The 21586-nt window shown below is 42.1% G+C and overlaps 1 protein-coding gene across 1 annotated transcript in view; it reads right to left on the minus strand.

The window, feature by feature from the left end:
* The window catches only part of grip2b (glutamate receptor interacting protein 2b), a 190285-nt gene that overhangs the window by 30997 nt on the left and 137702 nt on the right, over window positions 1–21586 (minus strand). The window contains 4 exon segments of the mRNA XM_039015456.1: window positions 13437–13576; window positions 16015–16159; window positions 17201–17346; window positions 21409–21468. Coding sequence (XP_038871384.1) covers window positions 13437–13576; window positions 16015–16159; window positions 17201–17346; window positions 21409–21468 — 491 coding nt within the window.

Genomic DNA, 21586 nt, shown 5'->3' on the forward strand with positions numbered 1-21586 from the left:
TTCAGTAGGATCCAAAGGTTGCCTCCCTCAGGAGGGAGAGGCAGAATATTATCAGATGCGCGGGACATTGCCATTGTTGACATAGTAATTGGCAACAATGTAATAAAACTGCAGGAAATTCAGGACAGAGTGCTGGCAGACAATATCACTTCTGGGAATGTGAATACGGTCAGCACAACGACAATTGCCAGAGTCTTTGAGAAACATAAAACAAGGATGAAGCCGCTGTACCCTTTGAGAGAAACGGTGACGTGTGAAAGAACTCTGGTATGAATATGTCCAGGTAAGATGTCTGTTCAATAACCAAACAGGGTACATACACAGCTATACATAATGTAAAGTACTGTAAAACTGTGGATTTACTGTATTTTACAGAGTAATGTAGATGGAAGCCAGGCAAACTGCACATACATTCATCTTTGTGGATGAAGCTGGATTCAACCTGGCAAAAACACGCCGTAGGGGAAGAAATGTGATTGGACAGAGAGCAACCGTGGATGTCCCAGGCCAGAGAGGAGCTAACATCACAATGTGTGCAGCACTGTCCAATGATGGCTTGCTGTTACACAAACCACTCATTGGCCCCTACAATACAGAGAGGCTAATTTATTTTCTGGATGACCTGCATAAGACTTGTGCCAGCGGAGGAGAGAGGGGCAAGAAACACCCCTACCTTCGTTGTTGTGTGGGATAATGTGGCATTCCACCACTCTGCTGCAGTCAGACTGGTTTGCTGCACATCCCAGGATGTCAGAACTATTCCTGCCTCCGTCCTCCCCCTTCCTAAACCCCGTAGGGGAGTTTCTCTGCGTGGAGGTGGAAGGTTTATGACCATCATCCACATGACCAGATGTCCTTACTGGATGCCATGAATGCGGGGTGTGGAGACACTTCTCCTGGAGACTGCCAGGGTGTGGAGACACTTCTCCTGAAGACTGCCAGGGTGTGGAGACACTTCTCCTGAAGACTGCCAGGGTGTGGAGACACTTCTCCTGAAGACTGCCAGGGTGTGGAGACACTTCTCCTGAAGACTGCCAGGGTGTGGAGACACTTCTCCTGAAGACTGCCAGGGTGTGGAGACACTTCTCCTGAAGACTGCCAGGGTGTGGAGACACTTCTCCTGAAGACTGCCAGGGTGTGGAGACACTTCTCCTGAAGACTGCCAGGGTGTGGAGACACTTCTCCTGAAGACTGCCAGGGTGTGGAGACACTTCTACTGAAGACTGCCAGGGTGTGGAGACACTTCTCCTGGAGACTGCCAGGGTGTGGAGACACTTCTCCTGAAGACTGCCAGGGTGTGGAGACACTTCTCCTGAAGACTGCCAGGGTGTGGAGACACTTCTCCTGAAGACTGCCAGGGTGTGGAGACACTTCTCCTGAAGACTGCCAGGGTGTGGAGACACTTCTCCTGAAGACTGCCAGGGTGTGGAGACACTTCTACTGAAGACTGCCAGGGTGTGGAGACACTTCTCCTGAAGACTGCCAGGGTGTGGAGACACTTCTCCTGAAGACTGCCAGGGTGTGGAGACACTTCTCCTGAAGACTGCCAGGGTGTGGAGACACTTCTCCTGAAGACTGCCAGGGTGTGGAGACACTTCTCCTGAAGACTGCTAGGGTGTGGAGACACTTCTCCTGAAGACTGCCAGGGTGTGGAGACACTTCTCCTGAAGACTGCCAGGCTGTGGAGACACTTCTCCTGAAGACTGCCAGGGTGTGGAGACACTTCTCCTGAAGACTGCCAGGGTGTGGAGACACTTCTCCTGAAGACTGCCAGGGTGTGGAGACACTTCTCCTGAAGACTGCCAGGGTTGGATTAGACAGTCCAGAAGATACTTTCCAAGATGTATCGCCAGAGAAGACGTAAGATGTGATGTCGATGAGAACTTGTGGCCAAATGCAGGAGAGAGGGAGAACTAGAACCCTCACAGTACTGCACAGTATGAGTGATTATACTATATATGTTGATGATAACTAGAACCCTCACAGTACTGTACAGTATGAGTGATTATACATGTTGATGAGAACTAGAACCCTCACAGTACTGTACAGTATGAGTGATTATACATGTTGATGAGAACTAGAACCCTCACAGTACTGTACAGTATGAGTGTTATACTATACATGTTGATGAGAACTAGAACCCTCACAGTACTGTACAGTATGAGTGATTATACTATACATGTTGATGAGAACTAGAATCCTCACAGTACCGTACAGTATGAGTGATTATACTATACATGTTGATGAGAACTAGAACCCTCACAGTACTGTACAGTATGAGTGTTATACTATACATGTTGATGAGAACTAGAACCCTCACAGTACTGTACAGTATGAGTGTTATACTATACATGTTGATGAGAACTAGAACCCTCACAGTACTGTACAGTATGAGTGATTATACTATATATGTTGATGATAACTAGAACCCTCACAGTACTGTACAGTATGAGTGATTATACATGTTGATGAGAACTAGAACCCTCACAGTACTGTACAGTATGAGTGATTATACTATACATGTTGATGAGAACTAGAACCCTCACAGTACTGTACAGTATGAGTGTTATACTATACATGTTGATGATAACTAGAACCCTCACAGTACTGTACAGTATGAGTGATTATACATGTTGATGAGAACTAGAACCCTCACAGTACTGTACAGTATGAGTGATTATACTATACATGTTGATGAGAACTAGAACCCTCACAGTACTGTACAGTATGAGTGTTATACTATACATGTTGATGAGAACTAGAACCCTCACAGTAATGTACAGTATGAGTGATTATACATGTTGATGAGAACTAGAACCCTCACAGTACTGTACAGTATGAGTGTTATACTATACATGTTGATGAGAACTAGAACCCTCACAGTACTGTACAGTATGAGTGTTATACTATACATGTTGATGAGAACTAGAACCCTCACAGTACTGTACAGTATGAGTGTTATACTATACATGTTGATGAGAAATAGAACCCTCACAGTACTGTACAGTATGAGTGATTATATTATACATGTTGATGAACTAGAACCCTCACAGTACTGTACAGTATGAGTGATTATACTATACATGTTGATGAGAACTAGAACCCTCACAGTACTGTACAGTATGAGTGATTATACTATACATGTTGATGAGAACTAGAACCCTCACAGTACTGTACAGTATGAGTGATTATACTATACATGTTGATGAGAACTAGAACCCTCACAGTACTGTACAGTATGAGTGATTATACTATACATGTTGATGAGAACTAGAACCCTCACAGTACTGTACAGTATGAGTGATTATACTATACATGTTGATGAGAACTAGAACCCTCACAGTACTGTACAGTATGAGTGATTATACTATACATGTTGATGAGAACTAGAACCCTCACAGTACTGTACAGTATGAGTGTTATACTATACATGTTGATGAGAACTAGAACCCTCACAGTACTGTACAGTATGAGTGATTATATTATACATGTTGATGAGAACTAGAACCCTCACAGTACTGTACAGTATGAGTGATTATACTATACATGTTGATGAGAACTAGAACCCTCACAGTACTGTACAGTATGAGTGATTATACTATACATGTTGATGAGAACTAGAACCCTCACAGTACTGTACAGTATGAGTGTTATAATATACATGTTGATGAGAACTAGAACCCTCACAGTACTGTACAGTATGAGTGATTATACTATACATGTTGATGAGAACTAGAACCCTCACAGTACTGTACAGTATGAGTGATTATACATGTTGATGAGAACTAGAATCCTCACAGTACTGTACAGTATGAGTGATTATATTATACATGTTGATGAGAACTAGTACCTCACAGTACTGTACAGTATGAGTGTTATACTATACATGTTGATGAGAACTAGAACCCCCACAGTACTGTACAGTATGAGTGATTATATTATACATGTTGATGAGAACTAGTACCTCACAGTACTGTACAGTATGAGTGTTATACTATACATGTTGATGAGAACTAGAATCCTCACAGTACTGTACAGTATGAGTGATTATACTATACATGTTGATGAGAACTAGAACCCTCACAGTACTGCACAGTATGAGTGATTATATTATACATGTTGATGAGAACTAGAACCCTCACAGTACTGTACAGTATGAGTGATTATACATGTTGATGAGAACTAGAACCCTCACAGTACTGTACAGTATGAGTGATTATATTATACATGTTGATGAGAACTAGTACCTCACAGTACTGTACAGTATGAGTGATTATATTATACATGTTGATGAGAACTAGAACCCTCACAGTACTGTACAGTATGAGTGTTATACTATACATGTTGATGAGAACTAGAACCCTCACAGTACTGTACAGTATGAGTGATTATACTATACATGTTGATGAGAACTAGAACCCTCACAGTACTGTACAGTATGAGTGTTATACTATACATGTTGATGAGAACTAGAACCCTCACAGTACTGTACAGTATGAGTGATTATATTATACATGTTGATGAGAACTAGAACCCTCACAGTACTGTACAGTATGAGTGATTACACTCTACATGTTGATGAGAACTAGAACCCTCACAGTACTGTACAGTATGAGTGATTATACTATACATGTTGATGAGAACTAGAACCCTCACAGTACTGTACAGTATGAGTGATTATACTATACATGTTGATGAGAACTAGAACCCTCACAGTACTGTGCAGTATGAGTGACTATATTATACATGTTAATGAGAACTAGAACCCTCACAGTACTGTACAGTATGAGTGTTATACTATACATGTTGATGAGAACTAGAATCCTCACAGTACTGTACAGTATGAGTGATTATATATGTTGATGAGAACTAGAACCCTCACAGTACTGTACAGTATGAGTGATTATACATGTTGATGAGAACTATAACCTTCACAGTAATGTATACATGTTGATGAGAACTAGAACCCTCACAGTACTGTACAGTATGAGTGATTATACATGTTGATGAGAACTATAACCTTCACAGTAATGTATACATGTTGATGAGAACTAGAACCCTCACAGTACTGTACAGTATGAGTGTTATACTATACATGTTGATGAGAAATAGAACCCCCACAGTACTGTACAGTATGAGTGTTATACTATACATGTTGATGAGAACTAGAACCCTCACAGTACTGTACAGTATGAGTGTTATACATGTTGATGAGAACTAGAACCCTCACAGTACTGTACAGTATGAGTGTTATACTATACATGTTGATGATAACTAGAACCCTCACAGTACTGTACAGTATGAGTGATTATACATGTTGATGAGAACTAGAACCCTCACAGTACTGTACAGTATGAGTGATTATACTATACATGTTGATGAGAACTAGAACCCTCACAGTACTGTACAGTATGAGTGATTATACTATACATGTTGATGAGAACTAGAACCCTCACAGTACTGTACAGTATGAGTGTTATACTATACATGTTGATGAGAACTAGAACCCTCACAGTACTGTACAGTATGAGTGTTATACTATACATGTTGATGAGAACTAGAACCCTCACAGTACTGTACAGTATGAGTGTTATACTATACATGTTGATGAGAAATAGAACCCTCACAGTACTGTACAGTATGAGTGATTATATTATACATGTTGATGAACTAGAACCCTCACAGTACTGTACAGTATGAGTGATTATACTATACATGTTGATGAGAACTAGAACCCTCACAGTACTGTACAGTATGAGTGATTATACTATACATGTTGATGAGAACTAGAACCCTCACAGTACTGTACAGTATGAGTGATTATACTATACATGTTGATGAGAACTAGAACCCTCACAGTACTGTACAGTATGAGTGATTATACTATACATGTTGATGAGAACTAGAACCCTCACAGTACTGTACAGTATGAGTGATTATACTATACATGTTGATGAGAACTAGAACCCTCACAGTACTGTACAGTATGAGTGTTATACTATACATGTTGATGAGAACTAGAACCCTCACAGTACTGTACAGTATGAGTGATTATATTATACATGTTGATGAGAACTAGAACCCTCACAGTACTGTACAGTATGAGTGATTATACTATACATGTTGATGAGAACTAGAACCCTCACAGTACTGTACAGTATGAGTGATTATACTATACATGTTGATGAGAACTAGAACCCTCACAGTACTGTACAGTATGAGTGTTATAATATACATGTTGATGAGAACTAGAACCCTCACAGTACTGTACAGTATGAGTGATTATACTATACATGTTGATGAGAACTAGAACCCTCACAGTACTGTACAGTATGAGTGATTATACATGTTGATGAGAACTAGAATCCTCACAGTACTGTACAGTATGAGTGATTATATTATACATGTTGATGAGAACTAGTACCTCACAGTACTGTACAGTATGAGTGTTATACTATACATGTTGATGAGAACTAGAACCCCCACAGTACTGTACAGTATGAGTGATTATATTATACATGTTGATGAGAACTAGTACCTCACAGTACTGTACAGTATGAGTGTTATACTATACATGTTGATGAGAACTAGAATCCTCACAGTACTGTACAGTATGAGTGATTATACTATACATGTTGATGAGAACTAGAACCCTCACAGTACTGCACAGTATGAGTGATTATATTATACATGTTGATGAGAACTAGAACCCTCACAGTACTGTACAGTATGAGTGATTATACATGTTGATGAGAACTAGAACCCTCACAGTACTGTACAGTATGAGTGATTATATTATACATGTTGATGAGAACTAGTACCTCACAGTACTGTACAGTATGAGTGATTATATTATACATGTTGATGAGAACTAGAACCCTCACAGTACTGTACAGTATGAGTGTTATACTATACATGTTGATGAGAACTAGAACCCTCACAGTACTGTACAGTATGAGTGATTATACTATACATGTTGATGAGAACTAGAACCCTCACAGTACTGTACAGTATGAGTGTTATACTATACATGTTGATGAGAACTAGAACCCTCACAGTACTGTACAGTATGAGTGATTATATTATACATGTTGATGAGAACTAGAACCCTCACAGTACTGTACAGTATGAGTGATTACACTCTACATGTTGATGAGAACTAGAACCCTCACAGTACTGTACAGTATGAGTGATTATACTATACATGTTGATGAGAACTAGAACCCTCACAGTACTGTACAGTATGAGTGATTATACTATACATGTTGATGAGAACTAGAACCCTCACAGTACTGTGCAGTATGAGTGACTATATTATACATGTTAATGAGAACTAGAACCCTCACAGTACTGTACAGTATGAGTGTTATACTATACATGTTGATGAGAACTAGAATCCTCACAGTACTGTACAGTATGAGTGATTATATATGTTGATGAGAACTAGAACCCTCACAGTACTGTACAGTATGAGTGATTATACATGTTGATGAGAACTAGAACCCTCACAGTACTGTACAGTATGAGTGATTATACATGTTGATGAGAACTAGAACCCTCACAGTACTGTACAGTATGAGTGATTATACATGTTGATGAGAACTAGAACCCTCACAGTACTGTACAGTATGAGTGTTATACTATACATGTTGATGAGAAATAGAACCCCCACAGTACTGTACAGTATGAGTGTTATACTATACATGTTGATGAGAACTAGAACCCTCACAGTACTGTACAGTATGAGTGTTATACATGTTGATGAGAACTAGAACCCTCACAGTACTGTACAGTATGAGTGTTATACTATACATGTTGATGAGAACTAGAACCCCCACAGTACTGTACAGTATGAGTGTTATACTATACATGTTGATGAGAACTAGAACCCTCACAGTACTGTACAGTATGAGTGTTATACTATACATGTTGATGAGAACTAGAACCCCCACAGTACTGTACAGTATGAGTGTTATACTATACATATTGATGAGAACTAGAACCCTCACAGTACTGTACAGTATGAGTGTTATACTATACATGTTGATGAGAACTAGAACCCTCACAGTACTGTACAGTTTGAGTGATTATACTATACATGTTGATGAGAACTAGAACCCTCACAGTACTGTACAGTATGAGTGATTATACATGTTGATGAGAACTAGAACCCTCACAGTACTGTACAGTATGAGTGATTATACTATACATGTTGATGAGAACTAGAACCCTCACAGTACTGTACAGTATGAGTGTTATACTATACATGTTGATGAGAACTAGAACCCTCACAGTACTGTACAGTATGAGTGATTATACTATACATGTTGATGAGAACTAGAACCCTCACAGTACTGTACAGTATGAGTGTTATACATGTTGATGAGAACTAGAATCCTCACAGTACTGTGCAGTATGAGTGTTATACTATACATGTTGATGAGAACTAGAACCCTCACAGTACTGTACAGTATGAGTGATTATACTATACATGTTGATGAGAACTAGAACCCTCACAGTACTGTACAGTATGAGTGATTATACTATACATGTTGATGAGAACTAGAACCCTCACAGTACTGTACAGTATGAGTGATTATACTATACATGTTGATGAGAACTAGAACCCTCACAGTACTGTACAGTATGAGTGATTATACTATACATGTTGATGAGAACTAGAACCCCCACAGTACTGTACAGTATGAGTGATTATATTATACATGTTGATGAGAACTAGAACCCTCACAGTACTGTACAGTATGAGTGTTATACTATACATGTTGATGAGAACTAGAACCCTCACAGTACCGTACAGTATGAGTGATTATACTATACATGTTGATGAGAACTAGAACCCTCACAGTACTGTACAGTATGAGTGATTATACTATACATGTTGATGAGAACTAGAACCCTCACAGTACTGTACAGTATGAGTGTTATACTATACATGTTGATGTTTTTCAAAAATAATAATTATTGCCTGGAATTTCAGGAATATGTTTTTGGTTTGAACTTTTTATTTTTCACAAGTAAATTACAATATTCAAAGATATACAGTTTTTACCCCCAAGTCATAAGACTCCTGAACAGATAATCAAATGGCTACCCGGACTATTTGCATTGTGTGCCCCCCCCCAAATCCCTCTTTTTAAGCTGCTGCTACTCTCTGTTTATCATATATGCATAGTCACTTTAACTATACATTCATGTACATACTACCTCAATTGGGCCGACCAACCAGCGCCCCCGCACATTGGCTAACCGGGCTATCTGCATTGTGTCCCACCCACCACCCGCCAACCCCTCTTTTATGCTACTGCTACTCTCTGTTCATCATATATGCATAGTCACTTTAACCATATCTATATGTACATACTACCTCAATCAGCCTGACTAACCGGTGTCTGTATGTAGCCTCGCTACTTTTATAGCCTCGCTACTGTATTTTAGTCTTTTTACTGTTGTTTTATTTCTTTACCTACCTATTGTTCCCCTAACACCTTTTTTGCACTATTGGTTAGAGCCTGTAAGTAAGCATTTGACTGTAAGGTCTACCTACACCTGTTGTATTCGGCGCACGTGACAAATCAACTTTGATTTGATTTATAGAACAGTCAATAAAGAGCAAAGGTGTTAATCTTATTATATAATGAAATACTGATTTATGTGAAAAATCATTCAAACTTCAAAGAGAAATGTTCATAATTTATGTAATTCTCCCAGTTGTTAGTGTTTTGTAGGTCAGTGTGTTATGAGTGATAAGGTATGTTTTCTGAGTGAGAATTGTTGCCAGTGTTCTGGTCCAACAAGCTTATTTTGAGACATGTATGAAGTGTTTTGATGGTTTGAGGGAGTTTTGGAGGCGAGATGAACTATTTGGCCAAGATGCACGTCGGTAATGCAGACTGTGTGAACAGTTTTGAAAAAGTGGCTTCAGTATTGACCGACGCTTGTTAGCAATTGAACAAAAACCTGTAATATACCCTCCCTTTATAACCCTAGTTCTGGTCAACAGTAATGCACTATATAGGGAATAGGGTACTGATTGGGACAGTTCAATCTAAAATAAACAGCGTTGTCATACGTCTGTCCAAGGGTGGGAGAGAAATAGCGGACCTTGGTCATATGTCAAATACTTTCAAATAGACAGTACATTATGAATCTGAAATACGTGAAAGTACTGGGGATGCTCTTGATTTAGCTTGGCGTTCTTTTGGCACGTTTCGGATTATTCCATTGGTTTCACTGTACTAAATCCAGCGCAGCTCGTGTATTGGAAAGTATCTGGGACCTGTATTTGACCTTGCTAGGTCTGGAAAATGCATGCCGTCGTCTATTTGTTTATTTGTCAGGGCCAATGCCACAACAACACCCATTGCACAAACATTGCACAACCACCACAACAACCACTGCACGCTATTCAGCTACACAGTTTACTTCTATAAAAAAGAAAGTTTCCATCTCTGACTGTGGTTCCTTCTAATGTAATGACAATCAGCATGTCATAAACAACATTTGATTTACCACCAGACGACTGCATTACAGCCTTAACTGTTTGTCCGTGGAAACATTTTAATGTGATCATACATCATACTAATTTCAGAGCGGATAACTTTATTTAATCACAGAGAAATGATCAAAGTGACCAAGGCTGAAAAAAGTTCCGTTGTTTTCCTTCATTGTACATAATGATTATTGTGTGGTTTTCTGGGGAGTAAAACCTCAGAACCACACAGACCTCATAGCACATGAATTAGAAAGATGAGCTGTTAGGGGATTCACTAAGACAACTAACAGTGTGTATCTGTTGGACAGTGTTGGAGCCTTGACAGAGGAGGCAGAGGCCACATTGTTCTGTAGAAGCCAGAGCCGCAGTTGGTGCCAGCAGCACTCAGCTAGCCAGCTACAGCAGCACTCAGCTAGCCAGCTACAGCAGCACTCAGCTAGCCAGCTACAGCAGCACTCAGCTAGCCAGCTACAGCAGCACTCAGCCAACTAGCTACAGCATTACTTAGCTAGCCAGCAACAGCAGCACTCAGCCAACTAGCTACAGCATTACTTAGCTAGCCGGCTACAGCATCAATCAGCCAACTAGCTACAGCAGCACTCAGCTAACCAGCTACAGCAGCACTCAGCCAACTAGCTACAGCATTACTTAGCTAGCCAGCTACAGCATCCCTCAGCTAGCCAGCCAGCTACAGCAGCACTCAGCCAACTAGCTACAGCAGCACTCAGCCAACTAGCTACAGCAGCACTCAGCCAACTAGCTACAGCAGCACTCAGCTAACCAGCTACAGCAGCACTCAGCCAACTAGCTACAGCAGCACTCAGCTAACCAGCTACAGCAGCACTCAGCCAACTAGCTACAGCAGCAGTCAGCCAACCAGCTACAGCAGCACTCAGCTAGCCAGCTAAAGCATCACTTAGCTAACCAGCTACAGCAGCACTCAGCTAGCCAGCTAAAGCATCACTTAGCTAACCAGCTACAGCAGCACTCAGCTAGCCAGCTAAAGCATCACTTAGCTAACCAGCTACAGCAGCACTCAGCTAGCCAGCTACAGCATCACTCAGCTAACCAGCTACAGCAGCACTCAGCTAGCCAGCTACAGCATCACTCAGCTAACCAGCTACAGCAGCACTCAGCTAGCCAGCTACAGCATCACTTAGCTAGCCAGCTACAGCAGCACTCAGCTAGCTAGCTACAGCATCACTTAGCTAGCTAGCTACAGCATCCCTCAGCTAGCCAGCTACAGCATCACTCAGCTAGCCAGCTACAGAATCCCTCAGCTAGCCAGCTACAGCATCCCTCAGCTGGCCAGCTACAGCATCACTCAGCTAGCCAGCTACAGCATCACTCAGCTAGTCAGCCAGATACAGCATCACTCAGCTAGCCAGCTACAGCAGCACTCAGCTAGCCGGCTACAGCATCACTCAGCTAGCCAGCCGGCTACAGCATCACTCAGCTAGCAGGCTACAGCATCATTCAGCTAGCCAACTACAGCATCACTCAGCTAGTCAGCCAGATACAGCATCACTCAGCTAGCTAGCCGGCTACAGCATCACTCAGCTAGTCAGCCAGCTACAGCATCACTCAGCTAGCCAGCCAGCTACAGCATCACTCAGCTAACCAGCTATATCAAATTCACCAAGCCTGCCTGGATTTATGTCTTTGTCAGTTTGTTTAAATGTCAAACTACAAATGACTTGTTACGTCTCAGATGTCCGTCCTCCAACTGTTTACCCCTTGAGGGTGTACGTCTCCTACTATGCAAATGTAGAGGACGTACAGTCCTGGCAAGGTACATTTAAGATGGTGGGTACTGGTATTTGGCTAGCGGCTATTAGGCTGAAAAGCCTAAACATTTGTGTACACTATCCCTGATGGAGAGAAAATATTTCTAAACAATCCCGCTTTATGCAACATCTTTTTGAGTGCGGACCAATCACACCTTTTATTGTCTGACTTTAGGGGTTTTATGCCCCAGCCAAGCTTCTGGGAGATGATCCCCTTTTCATTAGGTGCAGGCTGACACCAGAGGGCCCAAACAGGCCCAAACATGTTGGGAAATCAAGAAATATATATATATATTTAGATTTTATTGTCACATACCCCGCATAGGTGCAGTGAAATGTGTTGTTTTACAGGGTCAACCATAGTAGTATGATAGGTGCAGTGTAATGTGTTGTTTTACAGGGTCAACCATAGTAGTATGAAAGGTGCAGTGTAATGTGTTGTTTTACAGGGTCAACCATAGTAGTACGATAGGTGCAGTGTAATGTGTTGTTTTACAGGGTCAACCATAGTAGTATGAAAGGTGCAGTGTAATGTGTTGTTTTACAGGGTCAACCATAGTAGTATGATAGGTGCAGTGTAATGTGTTGTTTTACAGGGTCAACCATAGTAGTATGATAGGTGCAGTGAAATGTGTTGTTTTACAGGGTCAACCATAGTAGTACGATAGGTGCAGTGTAATGTGTTGTTTTACAGGGTCAACCATAGTAGTATGATAGGTGCAGTGAAATGTGTTGTTTTATAGGGTCAACCATAGTAGTACGATAGGTGCAGTGTAATGTGTTGTTTTACAGGGTCAACCATAGTAGTATGATAGGTGCAGTGTAATGTGTTGTTTTACAGGGTCAGTCATAGTAGTACAGCACCCCTGGAGTAAATTAGATTTAAGTGCCTTGCTCACATAATTCAAACCAGCAATCTTTCGGTTCACTGGCCCAACCCTCTAACCGCTACGCTACCTGCCGCCATTACCTTTCTTGCCACCTCTACTGTAATATCTGTTTCGTCAGCAATGACGAGGAGTCTTCCTGCTTGCTCTTTGAGGTCTAGGCTGGGTTACTGTAAAAGCACTTTGTGACAGCTGCTGTTATAGAAAACGCCTTTATTAATTCACTTGATTGATTTTCTGAACACTTACCGTCGACCTGTTTTTTTATCTTGAGTGTGACTGTCTCCCCGGCCATCTGTAGTAGGTGAATGGCCTCGCTGAGCGGCTTTCCCTTCAGACTGACGCTGTTGATAGCTAGGATACGATCTCCCACATGGATGGCTCCGGTCCTACGGGGAAGACGAAAGGTTAAATGGTGCCGTATGTGTCAGGGTCTCAGAGTAGGAAAGCTGATCCAGGATCATAATAATGTCTTTTAGATCATAATGAATACGATTATATAGACAGGGAGAGACCTGATTCTAGATCAGTATAAATTATTATGGGTCCTGCAATGTTGACACATAGCTTACGTGGGACCAGGCAGGTCGTTTTTTCATGATAACGTGACCTGACCAGGAAAATCTCTAGTCAGGAAATACTTGGTGGGGAAAAACTCCAGGCCCTACTTTATGGAGATGGTAAATTAGAGAGGATTTATTTGATACCAGATGGCAGTACTGTAATATAATTGTGCCTATAAGATGGATCATGATGATTTGTCATGCCTTCTGTTTAACCCATCCAACATACCTAATGATTTAATGTAATCAATTATTTACATAGGTACAATCCCTTTACTAAAAGAGATTCAGTTTAAAAACATGAGTTGTTTATATAACAGCAGTAAACATGCAGAATAGCTCGTTAAGTTGACCCAAAAGTCCCACTTTGGTAGAAATGAAAACAGATTCCCTTATCTGGTTAGATATACACAAACACATGAGTCAGGATGTGAGCGTGTGCCAATGAGTCACAAGCTGCAGGAACAGCGATCATGACCGAGGTCAAACAATGATAAGCCTTTGTCTGTCTGTCTGTCTGTCTGTCTGTCTGTCTGTCTGTCTGTCTGTCTGTCTGTCTGTCTGTCTGTCTGTCTGTCTGTCTGTCTGTCTGTCTGTCTGCCTGCCTGCCTGCCTGCCTGCCTGCCTGCCTGCCTGCCTGCCTGCCTGCCTGCCTGCCTGCCTGCCTGTCTGTCTGTCTGTCTGTCTGTCTGTCTGTCTGTCTGTCTGTCTGTCTGTGATATCTGACGAGGCGATACGATAGAGCCTCCACTCTGTTGATGCTATAAACAGACCTGGGTTAAAGAGTGTTGGATTCAGGACGGTTTGGGGTTTGCACTTTTGCGGACTATTCCATCGGTTACATTGCACCAGAAAAGCTCAATCAAATGCGGCTAAAGTATGAAATATTTCAAAATATTATTTGAACCCAGGTCTACACAAAAAACAGGACAAATAATATAAATATACTTAAATGCATGTTGATCAAAATGTACATAGGCTAGCGGCATGGGACTGGTGTTGACCTGGGTTCAAATAATATTTGAAATCATTTCAAATACTTTATCTGGGCTTGTTTGAGCTTGTCTGATGCAATGCAACCAACAGAATTGTGGCAAAATTGTAAACTCCGCCCATCTGGCACTCCAGGCAGGCTAAAGCAAACACTAATAGATTTAGAATACTATTTGAACCCAAGTCTGTGACTGGTGGTCTGTATGAGAACAGAATGCTATAAACCGTGTAGAAGAGAATCAGATGGTCTCTCATGGAGACTGAGAGGCTTTCTTTAGTTCACATGTTAGAGGAGTACATAGGCCATGTGTCGTAGAGAGAGAGAGTGACAGAGAGGTTAAGAGAGTGACAGAGAGGTGAAGAGAGAGAGAGGCAGAGAGAGGTTAAGAAAGTGACAGAGAGGTTAATAGAGAGAGAGAGTGACAGAGAGGTTAAGAGAGGGACAGAGAGGTTAATAGAGAGAGAGAGTGACAGAGAGGTTAAGAGAGTGACAGAGAGGTGAAGAGAGAGATAGAGAGGTTAATAGAGAGAGAGAGAGAGAGAGAGGTTAAGAGAGGGAGGTTAAGAGAGAGAGAGATGTTGAGAGAGAGAGAGAGAGAGAGAGAGAGAGAGAGAGAGAGAGAGAGAGAGAGAGAGAGAGGGAGGGAGGGAGGTTAAGAGAGAGAGAGAGAGAGAGAGAGGTTAAGAGAGAGAGAGAGAGAGAGGGAGGTTAAGAGAGAGAGTTTAATAGAGAGAGAGAGGTTAAGAGAGAGAGGGAGAGGGGTTAAGAGAGAAAGATAGGGGTTACGAGAGAGAGAGAGAGAGAGAGAGAGAGAGAGAGAGAGAGGGGGGGGCAGAAGGAGGGAGGAGGGGGATGTAGTGTGTTCTGACTCCATAAGGTAGAGAGGGGTGAAGAGGGCCAGGGCCTGCATGGCCAGCCCCACAAAGGGCCCTTGACCGTGGGGCTAGAGTTGACCTGTATGCCCCGTGCCGACCTGGGTCACTTTCACAAATACTATTTCCTTCCCACTCCTTTCTAAAAATGCATTTGAGAAGATGGTCTTGAGAACACCAGGGTCAGAGGATGGGTTGACTCCAGCCCCACAGTCAGGAGCCTTTGTGGGGCAGGCCCCAGCCAGGGAAGCAAGTTCCCAGGGTCCACTGTCTCACCTCTCAGCCAGGCCCGCTTGGTGAGGCTGGAAATGAAACGCTGGCCCCTGTCCCTTTGTCCTTCTGTCCCCTCTGGCCCCCCTCCCCCTGTACCCCTCTGTCCTGCCCCCTGGCTGTCTCACCTCTCAGCCAGGCCCCTCTTGGTGAGGCCAGAGATAACGATCGGGTCAAATGGCTCCTCTGTGCCTGAGATGGTTATGCCCAGGGGGCCTCCATATCTCTTCAGCTCCACCGTATAGATGATAGAACCAGACGTCTCCTGTTCATCTAGGGGGGAGGTAAGAGAGAGGGAGAAGGAGGAGGGGGAGGGAGGAGAGACCGTTAGAGAGAGGGGGGTGGGGTGACTTCAGGGCATACAGGAAATCAAAGAGAAAGAAAGAGAGTGAGAGACAGAGAGAGCGAGAGGAAGGAAGGAAAGAGAGATACAAAGAGAGGGAGAGAGAGGGAGAGAGAGAGGGAGAGAGGGAGAGAGAGATACTGCATATATATAGAGAGAGCGAGAGAGAGGGAGAGAAAGAGATTCAGGGCATAGCTACACTTTAAGGCAGAGAGAATCACACAGCTCCCTCCACTAAACACTAAACATACTAAAAAATCCAAAATTCACAGGCAGGAAGCAATACAATTTCAATAATGTCTGATGGATGGGCTGTTCATCCTCCACACAGTATAAGAAATGCATAGAGGAAATGCAAATTGTCCTTTTATAATATACCCGTGATGGCTTTATTCTTAGAATTAGGACATGTGTGAAACACGTCTGCAGATCCCACCAATGGAGAGAAAGGAGGGAGAGAAAAGGCTCAGAGGAAAACAGAGGAGAGGAAGATAACTGAGTCATCTGCTGCTACAGGAAATGCTTCTATGCTTTCATATCAGACAGCAAAACTATAAACCTATCCACTATTTACAGAGCTGCATCTGATTCAACCTATCTGCTATTTACAGAGCTGCATCTGATATTTGGTAGAGCGTATTAACTATATAACACTATAGGTCACTAGTATTTAATCATGCCATTTGTGTGTCTAAAACACTACAATACTGGTGGGTGATAGCTGTTGAATCATCATTGTGTTGGGCAGAAGAAGAACATGGTGGTGGCTATTTGTAGACAATACTGCCACTGTGTGGTGAAGTCTGGTACTGAAGGAGTTTTTCTTTGCCACTGTGCTTCTGCTTCTGTTTATTATTTGGGATCTGATTGATTGATTCATCAGTATTTATATATGTCTTCTCTATATACCATACTCCTGTTACATACACTACTTCCTAACTGCCTCCGAGCCAGGCTCCAAGCAGGCTCACCTGAGTTGTCCTCGTCCTTGCGGATCTTGAGTTTGACCAGGTCTTCTGCCTGTTGTAGGATCTGACAGGCGTCTTCCATGGAACAGTTCTCCAGTCTGATGTTGTCTATGGCCAGCAGCTTGTCACCTGGCTCTAGGGTACCAGTCCTGGGTAGAGGGAGAGAGAGAGAGAGAGAGAGAGAGAGAGAGAGAGAGCGAGAGGGAGGGAGAGAGAATGAGAGAGAGAGAGAGAGAGACAGAGAGACAGAGAGACAGAGGACACAGAGAGAGAGAGAGAGAGAGAGAGAGAGAGAGAGAGAGAGAGAGAGAGAGAGAGAGAGAGAGAGAGAGAGAGAACATCTTCACTATTTCATCCTGGAATATCCAAGGCCTGAGGTCATCTGCCTTTGGCCTAAAGAGCAGGAACCTGGACTTCACCAAATACATTAGAAATACATACTACAAGAAACCTGGTATAGAGGAGATGAACCCACTGGTTGTCCTCTAGGTTACAGAGAGCTGGTAGTCCCATCCACCAAACTACCAGGTGTGAAACAGGGAAGGGACTCAGGACATAAGATAATTTGGTATAGAGCAGATCTAACTCACTCTATTAAATTAATCAAAACAGGAACATTTTACATCTGGCTAGAAAGTCAAAAGGAAATGATCACAGCAGAGAAAAATGTCCTCCTGTGTGCTACCTATATTCCCTCCACTAGAATCCCCATACTTTAACAATGACAGCTTCTCCATCCTGGAGGGGGAGGTCAATCATTTCCAGTCCCAGGGACAAGTACTAGTCTGTGGCGACCTAAATGCCAGAACCGGACAATAACCTGACACCCTCAGCACACAGGGGGACAAACATCTACCTGGAAGTGACATCATTCCCTTCCCCATATGCCCCTCTAGACACACCTATGACAACATAACCACACCTATGACAACATAACCAACAAAAATGAGTCACAACTCCTGCAGCTCTGTCGCACACTGGGTAGGTACACTGAACAAAAATATAAACGCAAAATGCAACGGTTTCAAAGTTTTTACTGAATTTCAGTTCATATAAGGAAATTAGTCAATTGAAATAAATAAATTAGGCCCTAATCTATGGATTTCTGTTGGTCACAGATACCTTAAAAAAAGGTAGGGGTGTGGATCAGGAAACCAGTCAGTATCTGGTGTGACCACCTTTCGCCTCATGCAGCGCGACACATCTCTTTCGCATAGAGTTGATCAGGCTGTTGATTGTGGCCTGTGGAATGTTGTCACACTCCTCATCAATGGCCGTGAGAAGTTCCTCGATATTTGGAGGAATTGGAACATGCTGTCGTACACGTTGATCCAGAGCATCCCAAACATGCTCAATGGGTGACATGTCTGGTGAATATGCAGGCCATGGAAGAACTGGGACATTTTCTGCTTCCAGGAATTGTGTACAGATCCTTGCGACATGGGGTCGTGCATTATCATGTTGAAACATGAGGTGATGGTGGTGGATAAATGGCACGACAATGAGCCTCAGGATCTCGTCACGATTTCTCTGCGCATTCAAATTGCCATCGATAAAATGCAATTGTGTTCGTTGTCCATAGCTTAAGCTTGCCCATACCATAACCCCACCACTACCATGGGGCACTCTGTTCACAACGTTGACATCAGCAAACCGCTCGCCCACATGATGCCATACACTCTGTCTGCCATACTGCCCAGTACAGTTGAAACCGTGATTAATACGTGAAGAGCACACTTCTCCAGCATGCCAGTGGCGATCAAAGGTGAGCATTTACCCACTGAAGTTGGTTACGGGAGCGAACTGCAGTCAGGTCAAGACCCTGGTGAGGTCAACGAGCATGCAGATGTGCTTCCTGAGACAGTTTCTGACAGTTTGTGCAGAAATTCTTTAGTTGTGCAAACCAACAATTTTACCAGCGGTTTGGATGGCTGGTCTCAGACAACCCTGCAGGTGAAGAAGTTGGATGTGGAGGCCCTGGGCTGGCATGGTTACAAGTGGTCTTCGGTTGTGAGGCTGGTTGGACGTACTGCCAAATTTTCTAAAATTACATTGGAGGCGGCTTATGGTAGAGAAATTAATATTAAATTCTCTGGCAACAGCTTTGGTGGACATTCCTGCAGTCAGCAGGCCAATTGCACACTCCCTCAAAACTTGAGACATCTGTGGCATTGTGTTGTGTGATAAAACGGCACATTTTAGTGACCTTTTATTGTCCCCAGCAGAAGGTGCACCTGTGTAATTACCATGCTGTTAAATCAGCTTCTTGATATGCCACACCTGTCAGGTGGATGGATTATCTTGGTAAAGGAGAAATGCTCACCAATGCTCATTAACAGGGATGTAAAAACAATTGTGTACACAATTTGAGAGAAATAAGATTTTGTGGGTATGGAAAATATCTGGGATCTTTTATTTCAGCTCATGAAATATGGGACCAACCCGTTTATATTTTTGTTTAGTGTATATAATCAATGGTAGGCTTCGAGGGGACTCCTACAGTAGGTACACCTACAGCTCATCCCCTGGCAATAGTACTGTAGACTAATTTATCACTGACCTCAACCCAGAGTCTCTCAGAGCGCTCACAGACAGCCCACTGACACCACTATCAGATCCCAGCAAAATCACAATCTACTTGAACAGAGTAATAATCAACCATGAGGCATCGAAGCCCAACAAACTGCATACTATTAACACATGCTATAGATGGAAGGAAGGTGGTGTAGACGCCTACCAGAAAACTATTGGCCAACAACAAATTAGACGACTTCCTGGACAAAATGTGTTCCTGCAATAGTGAAGGTTTTAACTTAGCAGTAGAACGTGTGATCATTATAGTTTACCTATTAGCTGACATATCAAAAGTAAATTCCATCAGAAAACCTAAGAAAATGAACAACAATGACAAATGGTTTGATGAAGAATGCAAAAACCTAAGAAAGAAATTGAGAAATGTATCCAACCAAAAACAGAGACCCAGAAAACCTGAGTCTACGCCTTCACTATTGTGAATCACTAAAACAATACAGAAAGCTGAGTCTACGCCTTCACTATGGTGAATCACTAAAACAATACAGAAAACCTGAGTCTACGCCTTCACTATGGTGAATCACTAAAACAATACAGAAAACCTGAGTCTACACCTTCACTATGGTGAACCACTAAAACAATACAGAAAACCTGAGTCTACGCCTTCACTATGGTGAATCACTAAAACAATACAGAAAACCTGAGTATACGCCTTCACTATGGTGAATCACTAAAACAATAGAGAAAACCTGAGTCTACACCTTCACTATGGTGAATCACTAAAACAATACAGAAAACCTGAGTCTACGCCTTCACTATGGTGAATCACTAAAACAATACAGAAAACCTGAGTCTGCGCCTTCACTATGGTGAATCACTAAAACAATACAGAAAACCTGAGTCTACGCCTTCACTATGGTGAACCACTAAAACAATACAGAAATACACTACGGAAAAAGAAGGAACAGCACGTCAGAAATCAGCTCAATGTAATTGAAGAATCCATAGAATCTAACCAGTTCTGGGAACACACTAAACAAACAGCAACACGAAGAGGTATCTGTCTAAAATGGAGATGTATGGATAAACCACTTCTCCAATCTTTTTGGCTCTATAACAAAGAACAAATAGCAAAATCATATACATGATCAAATACAAATTTTTGAATTAACTATTAAAGACTACCAGAACCCACTGGATTCTCCAATTAAATTGAATAAACTACACGACAAAATACAAACCCTCCAACTCAAAAAGGCCTGTGGGGTTGATGGTATCCTATATGATAAAATATACAGATCACAAATTCCAATTGGCTATACTTAAACTCTTTAACATCATCATCAGCTCTGGCATCTTCCCCAATAACCAAGGACTGTGGAGACACATTTGACTCCAATAACTACCGGGAAATATGTGCCAACAGCAACCTTTGGAAAATCCTCTGCATTATCATTAACAGCAGACTCGTACATTTCCTCAGCAATTTTTTGTTGTTGATTTGATAGGGAAGCTGAGAGGTCAAATATACTATTTAGTGTTTATACTGCCAAGTTTACACCTTCACTATTACAGTGAACTGTCTCTCTCTGTAGGAGGACGGCATGAACCGTCACAAGCTCAAACAATCGAACCCAAGTCATTAGTTTGTGGTCTGAAGCCATCCATACGGTCCGTACCTGTGAGCCATACTGCCTTTCTTTATGTCGGAGATGATTAGAGGCTCTCCAGACTTCTTACTGGCTGTCAGGGAGGAAAGGTAACAGTGTTAGTATTTGATACATCCTGTACTTTTGTCATTAATTCAGGATGTTATAGAAAATAATTATTGTTCTTGTTTCTCGTTAAAGGAAAAAC

This window comes from Salvelinus namaycush, chromosome 20 (genome assembly GCF_016432855.1).
Source record: "Salvelinus namaycush isolate Seneca chromosome 20, SaNama_1.0, whole genome shotgun sequence".
Classification (NCBI taxonomy): domain Eukaryota; kingdom Metazoa; phylum Chordata; class Actinopteri; order Salmoniformes; family Salmonidae; genus Salvelinus; species Salvelinus namaycush.